The following is a 21,975-nucleotide window of genomic DNA, read 5'->3' as shown; positions in this document are numbered from 1 at the left end:
TCAATTGTTTTAAGCTATATATTTAATAACCTTCCAAAAGCCATCTCCTTCCTGAACATTCCCATTTCTGACAGTGACATTATCCATTATCTATCACACAAGTAAGAACACTCTGACTCATCCCATTCTCCAACACCAAGGCAGTTACCATGATTTATTGGTCCTTTCTTTCTCTTTTATCTGTAATTTCTTCTCCTTTCCCACTGCCACCATCCTAGTCCACGTCTTCTTCACCTTCACCTAACTGGTCTTGCTGTCTCTAATCTCTCCCCTTCTGTTACATCCTCCATATCTTCCCAAAGAGCTTCTCATAATCCTTCCCCTATGTAAAAAAACTTCATGGCTCCCCTTCTGCCTTAAGAATGAAATCCCATCTCTTGAGTCCTTCATAGTCTTGATCCTGCTAAATCTCCAATTAGTTTTTCTACTATCGTCCTACATGAATCCTTTCACTATCCAAATGGGTCTGACTGTTTTCCAGCTACATTATGAACATCCTATCCACTCCTTTGTTCACTTCTTTGCTTCCTTAATTATTCCTAATGGTCTTTCAAAACCTACCTCAAGTTTCACTTCCTTCATAAAACTTTCCCCATAGCCCAGTCCTCAGTAATCACTCATTCTAAAGTTAAAGCCATTCATCTGGTGTTTAACATATGCTGCCTTACAATATTATTTAGCTTATTTTTATATGTTACTGTATGATGGTGAATACTGTGAACCACAGTCAGACTCCCTGGGTTCAAATCTGGCCTCCGTAAGTTACCATCTAGGTAACTAAGCAAGTTAACCCCTATACACCTCAGTTATGTCATCTTTAAAATAAGGGCAATAATAGCACTTATATAGGATTATGAGAATTCAATGTTGTTATATATCTAAAGCATAGTGAGTGGTCAGTAAATCTTTTCTATAAAATTATTTGCACAGCATTAATTAATCAATTATTTTTAAATACTTATGTGCCAAATACTGTACTAGATCATAACAGTATAAAGGGGGTTAGGATAAGACTTCTGCTAGCAAGGAAGTCACTTCTTATTAGATTGTAAGCCCCTTACAATCTCATTCATTCAATCTGTATGTATTTACTGAATATGTACTATCTTCAAGAACCCTGTGCCAGGTACAGGGAATTACAGGGAGGCATAATGTAAAGTCCATGACCTAACAGGCCATTATAACTAAAGCCCTGTCACTGTGCTTTACACATGTTAAGAATGCAATAAATGTTTATTACATCGGTGAATATGACAGGATGATGAAGACTCTAGAGCACCATAATTTCCAGCTTCTCTTTAGAGCTGTTAATTTTATTTGGCTTCTTCATTTCTTCATTTTCCACTGAATGAATGCCAGAAAGTCTTTTTTAAATTTTTTTCTTCCTGATCAAGTTTGAAATAATGTCTGCTGCTTTGGGTAGCTAAACATCCCCCCAAACTCAGTTTCTCATGCCTCAGTGAGAAGATATTATGGCATTGCCAATGGAAACCACTTCACATTTGGGCAACATCATGATGTCTAAGTGGCTCAGATTCAAGTTTCAGTATAGATTCTGGTTCCTACACATTTGCTGTCGAAAACCACTTTATAGGAGCCAAATCGTGGAATCCTTCCAAGTGTTAGGCACTATTAGAAGTACCATTAAAGTAAAGTACTGCAGAGTTTCAAAAGATTATGAAATTCTGATTTTTTAACATGCTATATACTATGTTACTTCCATGAAGTTTTAATTAGTCCCTTGTTTCAGTCCCAGGGCTAAAGGTGATTGAAATCCCCATATTTATAAACGATCATGGATTTTAGAAACAATTCCCAGTTGGAACTTGTATAATAATATATTCACTCTTTTGCACAAGAGTGAATATATAGAAAAATTCTGGTTTTCAAATATAACTGATATAAAACTTCAATAAGACACCATTGAAGACATAATTGTTTTTACTTATGCTGTATGTCTTAGTCCCCTTCCCATGTCCTGCCCCTCTTTACTTCCTTTGATCAGCCTATAGGAAATAAGACATATATAAGCCATAATAATTAAAACAAACATTTTACAAGATCAGAAACTGTTTACAGATACCAGTAATTGGCCATGGGCCTAGGATATGAGAATTACACTGATTTAACATGAAACGTTCTCTGAGCTTCATTATATTGAAGTCAAAAAAGGAAATAATTGCTAACAGTATCTTCCTTGCTTGAAAAGCAAAGACATATAAGTTCATCTGGAAAGACATTTTCCTTGCAATAAATACCAAAAGAAACCATCACATATTATGTAATTGTAAATACATAATCAATTATGAAGTAATTTGTTTACTATCCTTTTCCCCGTTAGAATGTAAGCTCCTTGAAGGAAGTTACCATGTCTGGTTTGTTAGCCATCACATCCCCAGCTCTTAGAACAATGTTGGTTGAAGTCAAGTCAAATCAAATCAAATCAAATGGATTCTTATCCAAGAAACACATAACCATGCCTTCCACCAAAGTATTATATAAAATACACTTAGTATCTTTATATTGTTAATTTTTTATATTGATGATCAATAAAAGCCTATATTGTAACATTAACTCATGACTCAATGATGAGACATACATGGGAGACCACCATGGTTTTTAGTACTGTAACTTGATAAAGACAGAAAAATATAGAAAATGGATAACTTAAATTGCCTTAAACTTATCTCCTAAATATCAGTTGTGTCAACCTCATTTTGGCAGGAGCTAAATGTTAGCAGATTCAAGGCTAAGACCTCTGATGAAAATCTGAATTGGCCATATTTTGTGTTATTGACTGAAAGAGATACCAGACAAACCGATAGTACAGTTGTCATTCCATTAGGGACATTAAAAAGCCTAACTTGTGTCACAATCTAATAGAAGGTCATTCACCCTTCAAAGAAAAAAAGTTACAGGTATCCTTGTAATTGTCTAATGTAGATAATAGCTATTCATTTACTAAAAATTTTTCAAAAATGCTAAGCATTGTTTTAAAGGAAACTGTGCATATGTAGCAAATGTGGCTACTGTTGTTTTTAGCAGAAGGATCTCTATATTAGTTTACAATTCTGAGAGTGAGTAGAGTAGAAATGCAGTCTATCAACTAAATCAGAAAGGTTGTAATACAATGAAATATATTATAGGGAGAATTTATATATATAAATACAACTTTTCATGTAACATATTGAAATTTAATTTTAATACCATTGGAACAAGGCAGTTGTGTCTTGGATCTCTTCCAAGGGTCATTAGTACTGTAATCTCAAAGAGGAGACCCGTGTCTTGTTTTACTTTCTGTGCTTACTAACAGTGTCTGCTATATACAAAGCACTTAGAAAATGTTTCAAATAAAATGAGCTGAGCTCTTTATAATTTCATTGCACAGTCTGTATTCCCTAGGACAGCATTGTACTTAGACTACTAGGTGCAGATTTTTATCTATTTAACAACTCTATATTGGGAAGTAATCATATCCATTTTTATTATATATCTTTTGTTGATTGCTGACAAAGTATAGAACATGTCATGAAAGATCACATATGACATGTCTAGAAGAAAGACAGGAGGCCCAAATGAACTGAATATCCCTCTTCTTCATAGATGGGTAGTAGCCTATACATTGATATTATGAACAGTAACTATATCCCAGTTTTTCCATCTCTTATACAGTCTGTCAGACAATAGAAGGAAACTCCCAACAGTTCAAAAGGATGGGAGTTTGCTACTATTAATACCTGTGGTCTGAGAGAAGCCACAGGTTCTATGGTAGCGATATTGCATTCATCTTATCTCAGAACTACAGATATTGTAAAGTGTTAACTTACTCCTATATTCATTTCTCAGTCTTTTCTCTGACATATGGAAGTCGCACTTTTTACAGAGGCTCATCTTCCATATCCGCAGTTCACACTTACTGAGGCATGACGTATGCAAGTAGTAGGCAACTAACCCCTGGCAGAGGAGGGAGGGCCACATAAAAAAATGAAAAAGACATGGGTGGTCCAAGTCTTTAAGAAGCTGTAGCTTAGAAACTTATAGCCCTGGAGACCCCTTTTTGAAACACATTTCTCCAAAATTAAGTGTTTTTTGCCAGGTAAATGAGTATGCAAGGGCCTAAAACTGGACTTCCCTGAACAAATTTCAAATCTGCCATATAGTTGTGTGGGTAGTATCGATCTGTCTTTGTTTTGGGAAACAAAAGAAAGACTTGTAGAGGGCTGCATTTGTGTTTATTTCTTTTAAAATCTATTTAAATGTAAAGATACGTTAAAAATCAAAAAAAAAAAAAAAATGAGCAACGTTTTATTTTCTCCTTTTACTCTACTTGTCCAGAATAGATGTGAATAGCACATGAATACTTAAAATTATTTCTGTGGAATGTCTTAGCTCTTTTTAGTGAGAGTCCTATCAATACAAAAGCCATGAATTAGCATTGATTTTCATTTTTAAACCAAATACTCAGTTAAAACTATGTTTCTTATAGTTTCAGAAGCTTTTAACAATTTTTTATGATTATTTTACCCAAATGATTGGGTTACCAAGAATAATAGACTTACCCGCAGTTTAGAAAATGTCATTATCTGGGTCATTGTTAGTATTTGAAACTTAGCACCTACATTTTTTTAAAAGCATTTAAAGAATTTTTGAATTTTCTTTCATAATAGTATGTTTTTTTCTCTGGAAAATGTAACATTTGAGGTTAGGTATTTATCTCAGAAAATGTCTGCATTTCCTTTTTAATTCAATTGAAGATTTCTTGAGCTCCCACTGTTTCAGAAGACTTGACCAGTTGATCAACAAATGTTTACTGCACACCTACTATGTGCGAAGACTGTTACAGTCACTGGAATGGTACACAGCAGCAACACAAAGTTCCTGCCCTAAAGGAACCTACATTTTAGTCAGAGATGGACAAAAAACATAAAAGCCAACAAACAAGCTAGTAAATAAATATATACATTAACAAATAATTTCTTATCTTAGTAAGTGTTGTGACAAACATTTAAATGAGTAATGGGATGGACAGTGACTGGGGCAGGAAGTGAGGCAGTAGTGATTCTCCTTCAGTAAAGGCATGCATGGCCTCTCCATTTTTTTCACCCTTTGAGGCTGCCTAGTCCTGTTACTGCTATTGTCCTTCATTTAACACTTGAAAACAATGTGCTTTCTTTTGTACTGCACAGAAAAACAAGTATGTGTGTACATATGTTTATATAGATGTAAATATATATATATGCTAAATCTATAAAAATGACTGCTATTAAAATAATAAACCACTAGAGAATTCATCATAATCCAAAAGACAGTGGAATTATGATGAACCATTCAATTGGACAACAAACTATTGTACTCTTTTTTGAGTTCTTAGTGTAATTTTAAAAATTATTTTCAATTCTTTATCTTTTTTAATCATTTTTCTTATTGTGGAATATAACATATATACATAGAAGTGATAACTTTCCAAATGCAATTTAACAAGTAGAGAGCAAATTTCAAAGAATGTTATGGGTTACAGTTCCACAGTTTAAGTTATTTCCTTATTGTGAAATATAACATATATGCAAAAGGTAATAACTTTCAAAGTACAATTTAACAAGTAGTTATATAGGAAATTTCCAAAAACGTTATGAGTTACAGTACCATAGTTTCAGTTATTTCCTTATTGTGAAATATAACATATATATACAAAAAGTTAATCATTTTCAAATTACAATTTAACAAGTAACTATAGAGTAAATTTCAAAGAATGCTATGGGTTACAGTTCCACCATTTCAGTTCTTTCCTTCTAGTTATTCTAATATCCTAGTAACTAAGAAAAAGAAAATTATATAGAGATTCAGTATTCATAATCCTTTGCTAAATTCCATCTTCTCTGTTGCTACCCCTTCTTCTAGTATAATCACTTTCCTGATCTTCTGGGATGTCTAGGCAGTGCCCAACTTGTTCATGTTGAAGAGGGGTGTTGACATTGTGAGTAAATATAGAAAATTCCATTCTATAAAAAGAAAAAAAAAACAAATTATGTCCTTATTGGCTAGACTTTCACTTTAAGAATGTAACTACCTTGTCCTAGCTTCTATTTATTGAGCATTCTATGCCATGTTAGGCATTGTGCTAGTGGTTTTACATTATTCCTAATCCTCACAACTGTATTGAGTGAGATTAATCCCTGTTTTAGGGATGAGAAAATTGAGGTTCAAAAGTTGGGTAAGTTGCCTAAAATCACAGAGCTAGTAAGTGGCAGAGTTAAGGTAGGAACTATACTAATCCATCTGAAGAAATAAAAATGAGAAAGTAATGAGGTATTGACATAACATGCAATTATCCATCAGTATTCTTAGTTGCAAACAATGAGAACTAACTCTTGTTGACCTTAGAAGAAACGAAATGTATTCAATTATCAGGTTTGATCACAGAATCAACAGAAAGGATGAAAATAAGGTTGGGGCAACAGGCAGGCACCGAGGCAAGGCGAGACAGCAGGAACAGTCCCGACAAGGCTAAGGGCCACCACATCGCTGGGCATAGCCACCCCTACTAATTAAACTGTCCCTTTCTTTCCTCCCAAACCCCACCTTATCTTTCATTTTCTGCTCAGGATTGAATATTCATTGTGGTAGCATCCAACTGACAGAGCTTGGGTCAAATTTCCATCCCCAGGGTGCCAGGGATGGGGAGATGGAGAATCATTCCCTTCAGCTTCCCTGGTGGGAGGCAGGACCTGGTTTCCCACCAGAACTTAAATACTGTGGTATTCCCCAAATCACAGAAAAGGGATCAGATAGTGACCAAAAAAAAAAAAAAAAAAAAAAAAAAAAAAAAAAAAAATTCACTATCGGCACTAAATAGAGAAAATTTGAAAGTGACCAGGATTACGAACACATATGCTTGGAGGAACAAACATTGAACACAGTGAAAAAGCGAGGAAAATGGATGGATATAAGGCAAAACATAAAGTGTTCTATTACTGGCATATTATAACTGTAAAGCTATCCTGTAAATTGGTTCAAGTCAGTTTCCAGTTTTTAAATGTATATATATATATATATATAATATGTGTGTGTGTGTATATATACACACACACACAAACACATAGTCATTTATGTGTAAATGATACTATTAATTAAAGAAACAAGTTCTCAGAAGGAATTTACCTAGAGGGTAAAGAACACAAAAATCCCGTAACTCTGAAACTGGCAATTAGTATTTCCATTTGAATGATGCTTAAAGTTTATAAAATACTTTCATATATATCATCTCATGGAATTCTCAAGAACAATGGGGTGAAATAGATATTATTATCTCCATTTTATACATGAAGAAACTGAGGCTCAGCAAGATGGTTTGCACAGAATCACAAGCTAGCAAGTATTATAACTAGACCTCTCACCCAGGGGCTTCATCTACAAGTCCAGTGTGCTTTCCACTGCACTACAGCTACAAATAGGTATTTTCAAGAGGAACTAGGTGAAAAAAAAAAAAAAAGTAGTCAGAGAGGTGATAGTATTGTGAATCTGAAGCTTTGGCTAACATGTCAGTGAGAAAGCAATCGGCGGTGTCTTTTAGCAACAGAAGGCTGCAGGGATAAGAACAGAAATGTGGTTCTCAGCTTCAGTCAGAAAACTGATCAATGATTTTAAAAAGGAAAGTTTCTAAGCAGCAAAGTGGTGATAAATGATAAAAGTTTTGTTGTGTGTCAAAGAGAGATTTGATAAAGAAGAAGTGGAATGGCTTATGCCAATGGTGTATTCAAGTAATTTTACAAACAAACAGACATTAACAGTTCAATAGGTAGTCAAGACAAGTAATAAATTTGGGAAAACAGGAGCATGATAAAAGGAATCAGGGCAGCACAATAGAAATATGATGATATCAAAGAGAGGAAAATTGCATTATTATGTGATGTTTTGACAACTAGGTATTCCAAAGTAGAAAGAACATTTCTGTGACCTATTGAGAAAGAAAGCAAGAACACAAGAGGGGAGAGTATTTCAAGATGAATAAAGGAAAAGTTATGGAAGCCATTATTGGTGCATCCCCAGCATTCTCCATTGTTGGGTGGTGTAATGTTCGTGACTATGCATTCAGATAGAAAGGACCACAGGTTTCACTGTAGAAAGAGTTCAAATTTCAACTCTTCCATAAAGTCCTTGCTATGGTCACCATAAACTCTCTTCTGATGGCCACTAGAGAAACTAGATGCCACTAAGCTTTTCAAAAAGGTCTTTACCATAGAAAACTACTCAGGCTCACCAGTTTTCTTTTTTCCTTTCTGTTTTCAGATTTTCTGAATATCACTAGATGATGATGGTACCTTTCAAGGGCAGACTATTTCTTACTCGCTTTTGTATCCTGATACCTACCACAGTGCCCAGCATATAGGAACAACTCAATAAATGTTTACTGAACCAAACTAAATTGTTTTAAAACGCAAAGTCAGAGCCCCCATCTGAGTAACTCATTCATTCAAATGATTCAACATACTGACTGTCAAAAACAGATTTGAGTCCAGACATTGCCACTTACCAATTATTTGACCTTTGGCCATTCACTTAACCTCTCTGGGCCTCACCATGTCGTAAATTAGCCATAATGGTTTCTGCGTTACCAACCTCAGTGGTTTGTTACAATGATAAAATCTGATAATATGTGGGAAGACAAACCAGAAACTATAAAGCACTAGGGAACCAGTAGTGCCAAGATGTTCAGGTGATAGGTTCCTTGCTCAAGTCTAACTGCTGTGTGAAATAAAGGTTTATAGGTTCCTTATGCACAGGTCTTAGAATCTTTCACTTGGAAATGAATATTGTGAAAGTACAAGAATAGGCTAAAAGTGGAAATGAATGCCTTTTTTTCCTGTATGACCAGAAGAAAGCATCCAATTCATATCAACTGTACCAAAATATTCAAATAATAGTCTCTTGCATTTTTCAATTCATATAAACTATACCAAAATATTCAAATAATAGTCTCTTGCATTTTTCAAAGAGGACCATGTGCCAGGCACTGTTTTTGCACTTCACCTAATCAACTTTTATTCTCATCACAAACCCTGCAAGGTAGGTATTATTTTTCAGACCCATTTTATAGATTTAAAAAAAGAGAAAGAAATTAAAGAAATTGTACAGGGTTAAAGCCTGAAAATAGCATTTTAATAGCACTGAGTAATAAATGACTTAAGTAATACTTGCTCTTTCTCACTTTTTTTCTCTGTTTTTGCTTTGCTACAACTCAGTTGTTTATGTCTTCATAATCTGTAGACCCATATTTCCCCAAGTGTGTTTTGTAAAATAAAAGTCCCAGAACTGTTCCAAGAGAACTCATTGATCAAATATGTGTGGGAGGGATACACAGTGGAGTCCTCCCTCCTGTGAGTCACAATACACAATAGCACATTAAAGCACCTGAGAAAAGATACAGTAAGGAGATTTCCTAAATTTTATTTGACACAGAACCTTGAATGAACAACTATTGCCATTCCACAGAGCCAGTACTCCATGGAATAAACTTTGGGAAAGGTTGACCTATTAAATAAGTTAACCAATAAATGCAACAATAATTATGCCATCTTCACCACAAACAGACATAAAACAACATCCTCACAAGAAACCATATGTAAAATTGTTGAAAACCTATAGTGATTTTGTAGTTTTTCTAATTGTGTTCAACTACTTTCCTAAAGCTTCTCCAATGTAATATTTTTCCCCAACTATGACAGCAACTGATATTATAATAAAAGAAGAAAGAAATTTCAGATCATTTTTTCATTTGATAAATAGTACCCTAATAGATGATTGAATTTATTTTTATGTTATTGAAAATTAGCATTATGAATAATGAAAATTATTTTAAGACAGTGATTTTAAATCAACATAAATGTTTCAACTTGGAAGAGAGGCTGGTGAAGTCAGAACTACTTCTTCCCATTTCCTACTCTAAAAGTAGGAGAAAATTGGAGCAGAATTTAGCCCTGCTAGTCCAGAATCCTCAAATTACTTAAGAATTATTTAAAACTTCTTTGAGTAAAGGACAGTTTGGCACCAGACTATATTTGAAATTCAAATACTTTTTGAATCAACTCAAATAAAAAAATACTACATTAAGTCTTTTATTCTCGGAAAACATTAGGTACATTGCCTGTTTTTGTTACTTCATTGTCATATATTTTGTTAAAATGTCATAGAGTTTAAATTATTATTGCATGCCCATTAGTTCTGCTGCCTTGGGATGTAATGACTCATATTAGTACTCTGTATAATAAAAAGGGTTGATGAATTTTTACTGGACTGTCCTTTTGGGACTATAATTTTTAACATTCTCTGGAAGCTTTGCCAATCCTTTAGAGATAAAGTGTTCTTACACTGTCTTTGTCATTGACAAGTTCACAAAGTACCAGAACTGTTTGTGTTACCTGTTGAAGTGGAACATAACACCATATTGATCTGATAAGCTCTTTACTTAAAGAGTCACCAAGGATACATGATTAGAATGTCATACATCTTACAAACAAATAATGTGATACTGTAATGTTCACAGTAACTTCAAATTGTCTGGTTTCTGTAATTTAATAGATGAGTCCCATCTTTTTGACACGTAATTACAAAACACCATTCTATTATATATAAATTCTTTTGCTAAATTTTAAATCACTGAGGACTATGGAAGGATAAAACTCTGATATAGGCTGATTAACTCAGTTGTAACCACTTGCAGGGATTTAATCCTTGAGTAGGCCAATGATTTCGCAAAGAGGTGAAAAATATGTCCTAGAACAATGAGTTGTATTCATTTATGAGAATTAAATATTATTATTTTGTTTATGAAGTTTGATACCATTTTTATTTTGATTTGTTTCTGGGGTTTTAGGAAATAATCAAATTCACAAATAATTTGTGAAATAATCAAATCTCCAGTGTACACATTGTTGAATTTTTAAAAATGTATACACCCATGTAACTACCTCCCTAATAAAGATATAGAACATTTCCATCACCCCTAAAAAGTTCCTTCTTACTTCTTCCAGTCTTTCCCCCTTATCCCCACCCCCAGTCACCCTCTTTTCTTTCTAACCCCATAGCTTAATTTCACCTGTACTTAAATTTCATATAAATGGCATATAGAGCATGTACTCTTTTGTTTTTGGCTACTTTCACCTAACATGTTTTTGAGATTCACCCAAGTTGTTACTATCTCACTAGTTCATTCTTTTCAACAATTGGGTAGCATCGTTTTATGAATATGTCACAATTTCTTTTTTGAGTCTCCTATTAATGGACATTTGGGCTAAATCCATAGTTTGGCTATTATGAATAAAGCTTCTATCAACATTCTTGTTCTCATCTTTTTGTATACATCTGTTTTCATTTCTACTGAGGAAAAAGCTAAAAGTGGGACTGCTGGGTCATAAGGTAGATATATATGTTTAATTTTATCAAACACTGTAAAACAGTTTTCCAAAGTGATTGTACCATTTTACACACTTGTGAGGAATGTATAAGGGTTCTAGTTGCTTCACATTCTCATCAACATTTGGTGTTGTAGTTGTTTTAATTTTAGCCATTCTAGTGAATATGAAATAGTATCTCATTGTGGTTTTAATTTGCATTTGTCTGATGACAAACAAAGTTGAGCACATTCATAAATCTCTTTTTGGAAAGTGGCTATTAGTCTTTTGCCTCTTTTTTTTTTAATTGGTTGCTTATCTTTTTGTTATTGATTTGTAGGAATTCTTTTTTCCTAACCTTACACTAATGCCTCACTTTCTTGATTATTGTAGCTTTATAGTAAGTTTTAGAATGACATAGTGTGAGACTACAATTTTACCCTTCAAAGTTGTTTTGGATCTTCTAGGTCTTTTACTTTTTCATATAAATTTTAGAATCACATTGTCAATTTCTAACCCCTAGTAGTCTCTTGGGATTTTGATTGGGAATAAATCTATACACTAGTTTGAGTAGAATTGATATGTTCACAATATTGAGGCTTCTAATTTATGATCATTATGTATGTCTCCATTTAGTTGTCTTTAAGTTATCTGAGCAATATTTTGTAATTTTCAGAGTAGAGATTTTGTACATCTTCCCTTAAATTTTTATGGGTTTCGATGCTATTATAAGTGGAATTTTTAAGTATAATTTTCTAATTTTTTTATGCTTTTTTATAAAAGTGATGATTGTTTGTTGATCTTGTGTCTTGCAACCTTGCTAAATTCACTTATTTTTTTGAAGATTCCTCTTCTGTATATTATCAGGTTTTCTGCAAATAAAGACAGCTTTATTCTTTCCTTTCCAATTTTTATGTCTTTTGTTTCATTTTCTTACGTCATTGCCCTGGCTAGTACTACCAGTAAAATGTTGAATTACAAGTGATGAGAGGGCATCCTTACATTGTTCTTGATCTTAGAGGAAAAGCAATCAATATTCAACTATTAAGTATGATGTTAGCCACAGGTTTTCCATAGATGCTTTTGTCATATTAAGGGCACTCCTAATTTGCTGAAAATTTTTATCATAAATAAATGTTAATTTTTCTCCAAATGCTTTCTTTGCATCTTTTGAGATGATCATATGCTTTTTTCTTTTATTCTGCTTAATATGGAGAATTACATTAATTGTTTTTTTAAATTTAAACAAATCTTGCATTCCTGGGATAAACCCCACTTTTTCACAACAAATCATTATTCTTTTTTATATAATGCCAGAATCAATTTGCTAATATTTTGTTGAAGATTTGTGCATATATAATCACAAGAAATATTGATTTTTAATTTTCTTTTCTGGTAATTTCTATGCCAGGTTTTGTTATCAGGGTTATGATGGCCCTGTAATCAAGTTAGAAAGTGTTACCTCCTCCTCTACTTTCAGAAGGAGTTTGTGTACAAATGGTATTACTTCTTCCATATATATTTGGTAGAATTTACCACTTAAGTCATCTGGTCCTGGATTTTTTGTTGTGGGATGATTTTATATTATGAGCTCAATTATTTTAATAGATATAGGGCTATTTAGTTTTTCTGTTTCTTGTGTCAGTTTGAGAAATTTTCAAGGAATTTGTCAATTTCCTATAGATTGACAGATTTGCTAGCATGAATTTATTCATGAATATTCTCCTTACTATCTGTTCAATATCTGTAAGATCTGTAGTGTTATTCCCTCTTGCATTCTTAATAGGAATTTATGACTTTGATCATTTTTTCATGGTCATTTTTTCTAAGAGTTTATCAATGAGTAATTTATCAAACAACCAAATTTTCTTTTGGCATTTTGTTAATTTTCTCTATTGTTTATTTTATGTGGCTATTTCTGCTCTTATCTTTATTATTTCCTCTTTCCTACTTTAATTTGCTCTTTTTCTAGATTCATAAGGTAGAAACCTACATCACTGGTAGTAAATCCTTCTTTTCTAATATGAACATTTAAAAATATAAATTTCACTCTAAATACTATGTTAGTTGCATCTCACAAATTTTGTTATGTTGTATTTTCATTATTATTCAATTATTCAATATTATTTAGATATAAGTTGTTTAATTTCCAAATATCTGCGTCTTCTCAAGATAACTCATTGTTATTCATTTTTAATTTAATTCCATTGTAATCTGTGGGCATACTCTATAAAAATTTCTATCTTTTGAAATTTATTGAGCCTTATTTTATTGTTCAGTGTATGGTCTGTGTTGGTGATTATTCCATGTGCACTTGAAAAGAACATGCATTCTACAGTGAGTTGGTGTAGTGCTCTGCAAATGTCAGTTAGGTCAAGGTAGCTGAGGGTGTTATTGAAATCTTCTATGTCTTCACTGAATTCTTTTCTAATATCTATACCACCTTTCTTACTCTTGCTGTTTAAGTTACATCTTTTTTCACCTTTTACATTCAGTCTATCTTTATCTTACATTAAAAGCTGTACTTATATCTGTTATTATGCTGTTTGTTTTCTGTTTGTGCAGTTTTTTTGCTCTTCTCTTTCTCCTTTATGCCATCTTTTGAGTGAATCAATTATTTTTTAGTATTTGATTGAAATTTTTCTGATGGTTGCTCTGGGTATAACAATATGCATCTTTATCTCATCACAGTCTACTTATAGTTAATATTGTACCATTTCATATAAAATTTAAGATGCTTACAACAGTATAATTCCATTTATCCTTCTCTCCTTTATGTTATTGTCATATATTTAACACCTACCTATATTAAAACCACATAATACATTGTTATAATTTTCTCATTGAAGGGTAAATTATACTCTTAAATTCAGAGGGAAAAAATGGTCTTTATTTTTTACCTCATGTTTATCCTTTCTAATGCTGTGCATCTGTTCTTGTAGACTCAGGTTTCATCCAGTGTCATTTCCCTTCAGCCTAAAGAACTTCCTCTGGCATGTCTTATAATAAAGGTTGGCTGGTAACAAATTCTCTGTTTTTATTTATCTGAAAATTTCTCCATTTTGCCTTAAGTTCTAGAAAGTATTTCATTGCTCAAAAATAGAATTCTGAATTGATGTTGTGTTGTTGTTGTTTCCTTTTTGCACTTTAGGGTTGATATTTCAATGTCTTCTGGCCTCCATTGTTTCTGATGAGAAGTTGCTGTCATCTGTGTCATTATTAAGCTGTTAGGTTTCCCCTAGCTTTTGCTTTAAAGATTTTCTCATTACTTTGGTTTTCACTACTATGATGTGCCTCGTTGTGGTTTCTTTGTCTTTATCCTCTTCAGCATTTGGTGGACTTCTTTGATTTGTAAGTTAATATTTTTCATGAAATCTCTGAATCAGGGCTGTTAATTCTTCAAATACAGTTTCTTCCCTATTCTCTTTATCCTCCTTCTGAGACTCCAACTATACATAAGTTAGATGGCTTCATATTGTCTCCCAGGTCACTGAGGCTTTATTTTTTTCCAATCTTTTTTCTCTCACTTTAGCTTGCATTATTTATATCAGTTTTCAAATGCACTAAGCCTTTCTTATGCCTTTTCCAGTATGCTGTTATTGTGGACTTTTCTGTCTGATATTATTCTTTACAGTTCTACAATTTCCATTTTGTTCTTACTTTTTAAGGTTTTGATTTCTCTGTTGAAATACTCCACCTTTCACTCGTTATGGCCATCTCTTTAAGTCCTTGAACACACTTGTAATAGTTACTTTTAAGTCTTTGTTTGCTAGTTACAACATCTGGGTCATATTTGAATCTATTTTTGTTGTTACAGGTTTTTTATCTCGACTATGGATCACATAGTCTTTTCCATATCTTTGCATATCTAGTTTTTTTCATATTTAGCAAATTTTTATTATATGTTGAGCATTGTGACCTGTTGAGTCTCTAAATTCTGCCACATTTATCTGAGGAATGTTGATTTTTTCTAGTGAATATTTAAATTACTGGCTGATGACCTTGTATTTCTTCAGGCTTGGTTATGGTGAATTTTGCCCTTAGTTTTAGGGTGAACTCTGAGTTCTGGGGCATCATCTTTACACTGAATGAATGGCCCTTCTGGATTTCAGTGGAAAGCCCAAGGTGTTTATCAAACCCTTCTAATTTAGCAAGATTCAAACTCTAAATTCTGTCCCTCTGTGGTGGGAAAGAACAAAAGTTTCTGTTCAATTTCTTCATTTTGTCAGCTGTTGTCTTCTACTAGCATCTTGGAATCTTTCCCCCTGCATAAGATTCAGCCAAAAAATTGAGAGGAATTTATGTGCAGACTTGGAATTTTCCCCTCTATGGATGGCTCCCTTTTGGGGGAATTTCCCTCCCAAGTTTCCAGCTGTTCCAGCATCCCAAACTCCATCCTCTGATACCTCAAGCCATTAAGGTGTACCCTTTGTCATCCATTAAGGTGTGTTGTCTCAGAGAAAGAACCAAATAGTGCAAATCCCTTCTTTCAAGGGCTTAATACTCTCCTTTTCCTGCATGTTCTCCACTGCCATCAAATAGTTGTATTTTGTATTTTTTCCAGAGTTTATAGTTGTTATAAGTGAGAGGGTAAAGTGATTACCAGAACCAGAACCCTCAGTATGGTGTCTTTTTTAAAAATGCACTTGTATTGAAATGTGGTTAGTTTTTCCACTATTAAAGTAATATACTTTTTAAGCCAAATATAACAATGATAATAAAGTATGTATTTCTGTTCAGGAAAATAAATGTCTGAAATAATACATTCCTAGTTGTTAGCCATGGTTATTTCTGAGTGGTAGAGTTATTGGCAAAATTTTTTTCATTTTACTTACATGTGTTTTCTTCTTTTTTTCTATAACAAACATGGGTAAAGTCCTTTCTTTGTTCTTTTTGGCAAATAGTTTGTTTATGATGAATTCTTATAATAAGATGTATTTGTGCTTTTTTGGTACATTTCATATTATTATTTCAGTAATAAATATGTCTAAAATCCTAGTACAATATCTGTATAGTAAACATACTCTTTGTGCTTTTAGAGATAGAGAAATGGAAGCAAACGAAGGTTAAATGCCCTATCAAAAATTTCAAGTATATTAATAAACTAGCCAGCAATAGAGTTTAAATATTGAGTCCTAGTTTGTACACTGTTTCCAAGCCTTCAGCATCAATGTATATAATTAATTCTACATTTTCTGGTGGGTACAGAAGAAAATTATCTTAGTTAAATATAAGCCTCAAAATTTTTGGAAACTTCACTTTAATCACTGATTTCAATATCTTCTCCATCAAATCTTATACTAGAACTACTAGCAAATAACAAATTTAACTGATTTGAATTTTATCTTACTTAACCCTCCAAGAGCTAACAGCAGAGTGGCAGGAAGACATGCATTGAGAGAGAAGAATTAATTTCCTTCTTTCCTGGGTTGTAAGCCTCTTTATAAAAGGCAAGACCCACATCTGATTCACATTCAAAGTAATCACAAGGCTTACAGAACTACTTTTTACCTAGTAGTGCGCAATAAACATTTTAGAATGAATTCAGTAAACAGAAGAATTTATCAACTTGATACCCTATCCCTAAATAATCCTGAGTACCCAAGATATACTTATATACACTTTGCCATTTCTTTTTTTCCTGTTGGCCCTTTCTGAAACTATGTTAACTCCTTTTAGCCATTAAAATAATATAATATAGTTATTAGAAAATTGCTTTTTCAGTAAATTAACTTCCTGAGGGGTGAAAAGAAGTAGTTTACTTTCTCAGAAATCTCTATCATGTTACTAAGCTAGAGTTGGCACATTGAGAGGTGGTGGTTTTCTAAATGGATAGACGATGCATTGGATCTTATGAATTGTGTTTGTAGATCACTGAAGTAACATAATAGGTGTATGCACTAGAAGAGGCAGGCATAAAGCTATTTTGGTTTCTATTCCCTACCCTTACAGTGATCTTGTCCCTTCAACTGATTGTTCACCCTGTGTCTATACTCCAAGCCCCTATTTCTAACCCATAACCTAGTACAGAAATGATGGCAACCAGAAAAGCTGTAGAGGGGGGAAGAGGGCAAGTAATATTTCAGTGGCTTTACAGTTTAGACTTTACATTTGGACAAGAGTTAGGCTGAAACAAAAGCAGAGTGAAATTGGACAGAGGAGATTGTGGTCCTTGAAGTAAAAATAGTCTGCAAAAGATTCTTAGTATGTGTCTTTAACATATGTAGCACATTACCTTGGGCATAGCAGGTGCTCAGCAAATATTTCTCAGATAAATCTAGCATGCAAGTATGAATGTTACAGATTATTCTTTAGGTAGTTTGTTCAGAAAAGTTAAATGATAAGGACATCAGAATAATAGAACTAAGGACTAGGAGATACTTAGAAACAATATATCTGTCAGTAGGTTTCTCAGTAAAAAGAAGATAATACTAAAATGTTAATTGAAATCTGAGAGAGGTATCATGTTTTATGTCATTTTTGCCAAACTTTTAGGTCAAATGCTGGGACAGAACTAGGTATTTCTATCAGAACCTTCTCTTAAAACATTTTCATTAAGAATCATCAAATGGGTGTACAATTTATTTATTGACTGGTAGATATGTGAACTCAGCCAGACATATTTTAATCATTTCTTATGTTTTTACTAAGGTAGTTTACTTTAAAACGTCATAAAACTTCTTGACACAATTAGCACTGGCATTCTGAAGTTTCAAATGGAATTCAAATAAAAAGATCTTATAAAACTATCTTTTAAAGACAAAGAAATGGATGAAAATAAAAGGAAATAATTATTAAAACTTAATAGCTTTCGATATGTAATCCTGGACTGGAATCTGCACTGAAGAGAAAAGAAATGCTATAACTGGTAAAATTGTCATGTGAATGGCAGAGTAAAAAGCTATCAATGTAAAATTTTCAGAATTTGATAACTGTACTGTAGTAATATAAGAGAATGTCCTTGTTCTTAGGAAATACATACTGTTTAGTTTCCTGGACTGCTCAAGCAAAAAGAATGCAATGGGTTGGCTTAAACAATAAGAATTTATTAGCTCACAATGTTGAGGCTAAGAGAAAGTCCAAATCAAGGCGTTATCAGGGCTGTATTTTCTTTCCAAAGATGCATTCTAGGGCTGGCTGCTGACAATCCTTGGTATTTGGCTCTTCTGTCATACAGCATTGCACATGGCGGCCTCTCCTGGTCTCTCCTTTCTCTTCTGTGTTCCATTGAATTTCAGCTTCTTGCTTCCTGTGGTTTTCTCTCTGTGTGTCTGAGTTTCATTCTGCTTATAAAGGACTCCAGAAATAGGATTAAGACCATCCTCGAATGCAGGGGTATTCGCCTACCCCACCTCCATGGTTGCTAACATGACCACAGACATAGGGGACTGGTGGTTTGATGGGTTGAGCCCTCTACCACAGGTTTTACCCTTGGGAAGACGGTTGCTGCAAAGGAGAGGCTAGGCCTCCCTATGGTTGTGCCTAAGAGCCTCCTCCTGAATGCCTCTTTGTTGCTCAGATGTGGCCCTGTCTCTCTAGCTAAGCCAACTTGAAAGGTGAAATCTCTGCCCTCCCCCCTACATGGGATCAGACACCCAGGGGAGTGAATCTCCCTGGCAACGTGGAATATGACTCCCGGGGAGGAATGTAGACCCAGCATCGTGGGACGGAGAACATCTTCTTGACCAAAAGGGGGATGTGAAAGGAAATGAAATAAGCTTCAGTGGCAGAGAGATTCCAAAAGGAGCCGAGAGGTCACTCTGGTGGGCACTCTTACGCACACTTCGGACAACCCTTTTTAGGTTCTAAAGAATTGGGGTAGCTGGTGGTGGATACCTGAAACTATCAAACTACAACCCAGAACCCTTGAATCTCGAAGACAGTTGTATAAAAATGTAGCTTATGAGGGGTGACAATGGGATTGGGAAAGCCATAAGGACCACACTCCACTTTGTCTAGTTTATGGATGGATGAGTAGAAAAATAGGGGAAGGAAACAAACAGACAAAAGTACCCAGTGTTCTTTTTTACTTCAATTGCTCTTTTTCACTCTAATTATTGTTCTTGTTGTTTTTGTGTGTATGCTAACGAAGGTGTCAGGGATTGATTTGGGTGATGAATGTACCACTATGTAATGGTACTCTAAACAATCGAAAGTACGATTTGTTTTGTTTGACTGCATGGTATGTGAATATATCTCAATAAAATGAAGATTAAAAAAAAAAAAAAAAAAAAAAAAGACCATCCTCGACCACACCTTAACTGAAGTAACCTCATCAAAAGGTCCTACTTACAATAGGTTCTCACCCACAAGAATGGATTAAGTTTAAGAACATGTTTTTCTGTTGTCCATACAGCTCCAAACCAGCACACACACTAAAGGGCATGATATTTGCAACCTTCTCTCAAATAGCTCAGAAAAAAAAATGCACATATATAGATATATATGTGTGTACACAGAGTGAAGGAATGAATGGTAAAACAAATATAACAAAATGTTTTTAAAAACAGGTGAATCTTGTTAAAAGATATTCAGGAGTCATCTCTATTATTTTCTCAACTGTTTTGTAAGTTTGAAAATATTTTTAAATAAATTTTATTTTAAACTTAAGACTTCTAGGTTCATGTTCTTAGAAGAAAAACTTTGGAACTTGAGCTATAAACCAAAGAAAATCTTTATGTTTGAATTTACCTGCAGAAATTATATGAGTAATTCATTATGATAAATTTAGGTAAGGAAAAATACAGAAAAAAAATATTGACTAAACAGAGCAATTTTATTAAGAATGACATAGTTACAAATGAATTTTAATTCTAAAGTTGTTTTAAATGAGAATTGCTCATAAAAATATCCACTTAAATCCTGTGTGTTTATCACCATATGTAACACTGTAATTAAGCATCTGTCAACATTTCTAAGGGTTTTTAATTTGTGGAATCTTGCCCTGGGGCCTAAAACTTCACCACTTAAAAGGGTTCATCAGAGACCTCACAAAGAATCAGAATTTTTTTTCTTGGAATGAGAGGTTATTAAATAATACAGGAGTGACTGGCTATTCAGAATAAGGTATGTGATGATTCTTATATCCACCCCCCCAATTTAATTTGAAATTTTTAATTTGCCTTGTGAAATTATTCCAGTCACTTTTAGAGGTAATTTTTTTAAAACTGAAGAGCTACTGATGCTTCATAATGATATATCTTGTCTTACTGTATAATTTGATAAAATTCAAGTACATAATACTCTAATTCTTAGTCCATAATTATGAATACTAAAACTCACTTAAATGAAATCAGTTTCCCCTAGTACAACTTCTTTCTTTAACTGTAATTTCAACATGCAAGAGACTCACTTTGCTGGATAAGTTAGATATTTCCCCTGTGGTAATAAAACTTGAGCCTTTATATTTGGTTCAAATAGTTCTAATGCAATTCTTAAATAAAATTTGACGTTTTACCAATTTTAGAATAAATAAAATATTCTGTCTTGTATATGTAAAGTACAAGTTTAAAACACAATTAAAAATTGTTCCCATAATTTCAAAAACCTTTCCCTAATAATTATTTTTATATACCTACACTTCAGTGTCCTAGTGTTACATATCCCAAATTTTTAACGTTCTCTCTATTTCATTTTTAAAGATAAGAAACAAGATTTTCACAGGTCAGCATATCTTACTGAGGGGCATGTGCTGCCCCTCATCCTTTTGGCTGTTTTTTCATGTCAGGCAGAGAAGTAAGTTACATAAAAGTGAAACTGTTGTCTTCTGTGTTGATGTCTACAAGTTTGTTTTATCTTGGCAAAAAGTATTATTCTTTTTATAAATACTTATCTGGAATGGTTTTACACAGAAACCCCATGTTTAGAAAATGACTATTGATTAGCTATATAAAATTAGAGGCATTGACCTTGGATCTCTTTTCCCCAATAGGTTTGCAGTTGTGGTAGAAATCTTTAGTCAGCTAAGAGCAAACACTCATCTGCCCACACTGAAGACACATTCAAGGTGTTGTTTTAGCAAAAAGATAATGATATTGATATAAAGAAAGAAATATTCAGATTTCTTACAAGTATCATGCTAACCTATGACATTAATAGTTGCTTTCTGTATTGCATACATATCACTGTAGCATGGATCATCATTTTATTTGGTGACCAGTGTTGCCAAATTCTGTGTTCTGTGCCCAGCTTTAAAAACATATATCCAGGTGCCTTTTTACTCTCACAGATTGGGATTACCTAAATTCTATCTATTCTCTGTTTACAAACTCCAACAAGAGCAGCTATGCTACTTTGTACCTAAAAAAAAAAACAACAACATATATTCAAGAATATTTTGGATCTTAATCTTCTGGCTTTAAAAGATGGAATTAATGAAGAAATGAAGAGAGGGAAGGAAAGCCTACAGAAATTAAGTAGAAAATACTTTAGATGTTTGTATTATTTTTGTCTGTGCTAACCTGGTTCCCTATAAGAAGAAAAATGCTTTCCAGGTGAGGCCATTCGTTTGTTTGGCCATCTATATATTCAAATCTTATTCCCCTTTAATCAACAGTGGGTAATTCCAAACTTTCCTGGTCACTTTAAA

General features: G+C 33.4%; 1 protein-coding gene across 4 annotated transcripts in view; it reads left to right on the top strand.

Annotated features, from left to right (window-relative positions):
- FAM172A (family with sequence similarity 172 member A) overlaps nucleotides 1–21,975 on the top strand; it is a 546,681-nt gene that overhangs the window by 462,987 nt on the left and 61,719 nt on the right. Inside the window, exon 11 of one of the 4 annotated variants that reach the window (XM_037800719.1) lies at nucleotides 8,287–9,776. The exons of the other annotated variants lie outside the window; for them this stretch is intronic. Coding sequence (XP_037656647.1) covers nucleotides 8,287–8,309 — 23 coding nt within the window. The 3' untranslated portion in view covers nucleotides 8,310–9,776. Of the gene's footprint in view, nucleotides 1–8,286; nucleotides 9,777–21,975 lie in introns of those variants that run through there. 4 annotated transcript variants of the gene reach the window in all.

Source organism: Choloepus didactylus, chromosome 13, assembly GCF_015220235.1.
Source record: "Choloepus didactylus isolate mChoDid1 chromosome 13, mChoDid1.pri, whole genome shotgun sequence".
NCBI classification, from domain to species: domain Eukaryota; kingdom Metazoa; phylum Chordata; class Mammalia; order Pilosa; family Megalonychidae; genus Choloepus; species Choloepus didactylus.
This window is presented reverse-complemented; position numbering and strand designations above follow the sequence as displayed.